Here is a 2,744-nt window from a genome sequence, read left to right on the forward strand (position 1 = left end):
TTGTTTGGGAGCGAAGTCTGGTGTCGTTTCTGCAAAAATACTTGGGTAACATAGAGATGATTCAGATTTGTATGACGATTATTGACCTTGAAGAAATAAAAAATTGTTGTTGCTGTGGTTCAGGAGTTTGAAATTGATGAATTCTTTGATCCAGCCTGACCTTGTACATTCAATCTGCTTGAATCTAATGAAATGTATGATTCCATCTTCAATGGCTTCGGCTAAATGGCGTATTTCTTTTAAATATGTTCCGTGTTGTTGCCTATGTATGTAAATGTTCTGCTGATATTGAGGTTTAAGGAATTGTTGCTCCACAGTTAGATAGTTTAGACTAATTGGTGGAAAAAGTGGTTATTAAAAGAGCGTTTACCAGCTCGTGGATTTGAAGAAATGTTCAATATTTTTTTCTTTCATTTTCTATATTTATTTTTTATAGACTCTTTAAACAATTACCAACAAATGTATTTTTATTATTAAATGTCATGTCGTATTATTATTGTTTTGTATTTGACACGCTCCCGTACTTACCTACAGGGTTGTATTTTCCCAAATTTGACAGATGCGACTACCTTTTATTATTCTACCATGTGGCCTACCTAAGAATTATTGTACCATGATAGAAACATATAAAAATATATTAAAAATACAAAATTATTCAAAATTTATGGAAAAATCTAATGAAATGTGTGTAGTTAAATATAGAAGATACATTTGAAGGAAATGCTATTGCTTTTCCTATTCATTTAATGTATATTTTATGTGTTTTCGGTTTAAATTTTAGTGAAAACAAGGAAACAAAAATGAAGGAAATTTTGTTTTTGTTTCTGTTAATTACGAATGGTGTCATGGAAACGGGTTAATTCGTGTACGTCGTTCGACAGGCGAACAACGTAATTGAAACGCTCGTGTGAACATGACAATAGCCAATTCAGTTTTTCCGATAATATCGATTGAAAAAACTATCAATCGATATTGGCATTCAAAATAAAGTATCGATATTATCGATAGTGCCATCGATTGTTTGCCAGCTCTACTACTCAACTCTAAATTATAGATCCCTATTGTTTGTTATCAAAAGACTTTGCTCATGTAAATAAATAAACTATTTTTGGACTTTGCCATTTTATTCCAAGGAACAACATTTTTAACTGGATTGAGTCCAATGGACTTTCGAAATGCGCGGGCACGACAGCCAGAAATTGTACGGTCGGTGCAAAAGGATGCAAAGTACACTAGTGAGCTTTCAGAAGATTTTTCTGATATCCTAAGGTTGACTGGTCCGAGAAACTGGATTAAGTACAATTCGTTGACAAAGTTATTAGCTGAAATATCATATCATGGGTTCGCTTCAATAAATAATTTACAAACGCTCGGTGAAGAATACACAGGAATAATACAAGTAGACTCTGCATACAAACAAATACCTTCTAGGCTAGTAAGTTACTATTATTATTATTTTTTTTTTTTAACTTCGTATAACTTTTATAATTACCTATTTTTCATTAGTTACAGTTATCGGCTATAATATTGGAGTTCGGCGGAGATGCATTGTATCTGAAAGTTTTGGATAAACTAAGTAAATATGTCGAAGGAAACGAGGAAATAGTACCCGAAGCCAAGAAGAAGATAAAGTCAATCATAGAGTTCATGCAGGTTTCTCCATCGTATATCAAAGCATTACATAAATCACTGTTCTATTTACGTTCGGATAAGTATCAAATATCAAAACGTGTTACGGGCATCAACTATGTTCTTATTCGTCACTGGCTACAACCTGAATTTTCTCTTTACGGATATAAGATATTGGGAATTGTGACATTTATACAAGTCAGTTTTTCTGCTTGTTTAGCTGCCTTTGACACGTGGAAGGAACACAAGAGAAAACAATACGAGGTTTCAAAATCATTGAAGCGTTTTATTCAAAAAGACTCAACAACGAATGGTAATGGACAAGAAAATGCTCCTCAGTGTATTTTGTGTTTAGAACCACGCTTGACACCGAGTCTAACACCATGTGGACATCTATTTTGCTGGAACTGTCTTTTAGATTGGTTGGACGAAAGAGATGAATGCCCTTTATGCCGAGAAACTTTAAAGAAGTCCCAAATAGTACTCTTGCGAAACTTTTTATAAAGGCTGTACGAAAATTAAAATGTACACAATGTAGTATTGCGAAAGTACGGATGTGTTTCAAAATAACTTCGTCAATATTGAAGTAGACGATAAGTCTTGGTGATAGAATTTAGTAGCGAATTACTCCAAGTTGTCAAATGGCACAAATGATAATATAAAATAAGTTTTATTGACCTTTACCAGAATAGTCACAAAAATGTTTGTGGTTATGCCAAGGTGTATCTTGTTTATGCGCATTTTTCCTCGAGGGAGGATAATTATGGTTTTTTATAGTTTAATTATATTTTTAATTAATAAAATAATATTTAAAGAAATTTTAAGCATTTTTTTTAATGTTCACTTATACAAAACTAGCAAAATGCCCGCTACTTCGTATGCGGAAAATGAAGAATATACAAATAAACAATACTTAATATGAAAAAAATTGATGTATCAACACATATTTTAAATGATTTTTAATTTAATATTGTTCGTAAACCTTTAGTTCCAATTTCTAAAAAAAAAGAAAACCTTGTCGCATTACAACGGTGCGGGTAGTTGTATCCACTGTTTCCAACCGAAGTAGTTGTAATTTCGGAATTTGTGATATCAAAATGTATTTCCGCATTTCC

General features: G+C 32.3%; 1 protein-coding gene across 1 annotated transcript; it reads left to right on the top strand.

The window, feature by feature from the left end:
- Positions 1-1,047: 1,047 nt before the first annotated feature.
- Pex10 (peroxisomal biogenesis factor 10) lies at positions 1,048-2,447 on the top strand. The gene is made up of 2 exons (XM_073981065.1): positions 1,048-1,435; positions 1,507-2,447. Exons 1-2 carry the CDS (start codon positions 1,163-1,165, stop codon positions 2,131-2,133), a joined length of 900 nt encoding a protein of 299 aa, XP_073837166.1. The 5' UTR covers positions 1,048-1,162; the 3' UTR covers positions 2,134-2,447.
- Positions 2,448-2,744: the final 297 nt, after the last annotated feature.

This window comes from Musca autumnalis, unplaced genomic scaffold (assembly GCF_047663935.1).
Source record: "Musca autumnalis isolate F117 unplaced genomic scaffold, ASM4766393v1 scaffold_4, whole genome shotgun sequence".
Classification (NCBI taxonomy): domain Eukaryota; kingdom Metazoa; phylum Arthropoda; class Insecta; order Diptera; family Muscidae; genus Musca; species Musca autumnalis.

Bases quoted from the DNA above. Each gene is read 5' to 3' on its own strand.
- Pex10 (XM_073981065.1), top strand. From the start codon at position 1,163: ATGGACTTTCGAAATGCGCGGGCACGACAGCCAGAAATTGTACGGTCG. The intron at 1,436-1,506 runs GTAAGTTACTAT...ATTTTTCATTAG, and splicing joins AACAAATACCTTCTAGGCTA to TTACAGTTATCGGCTATAAT.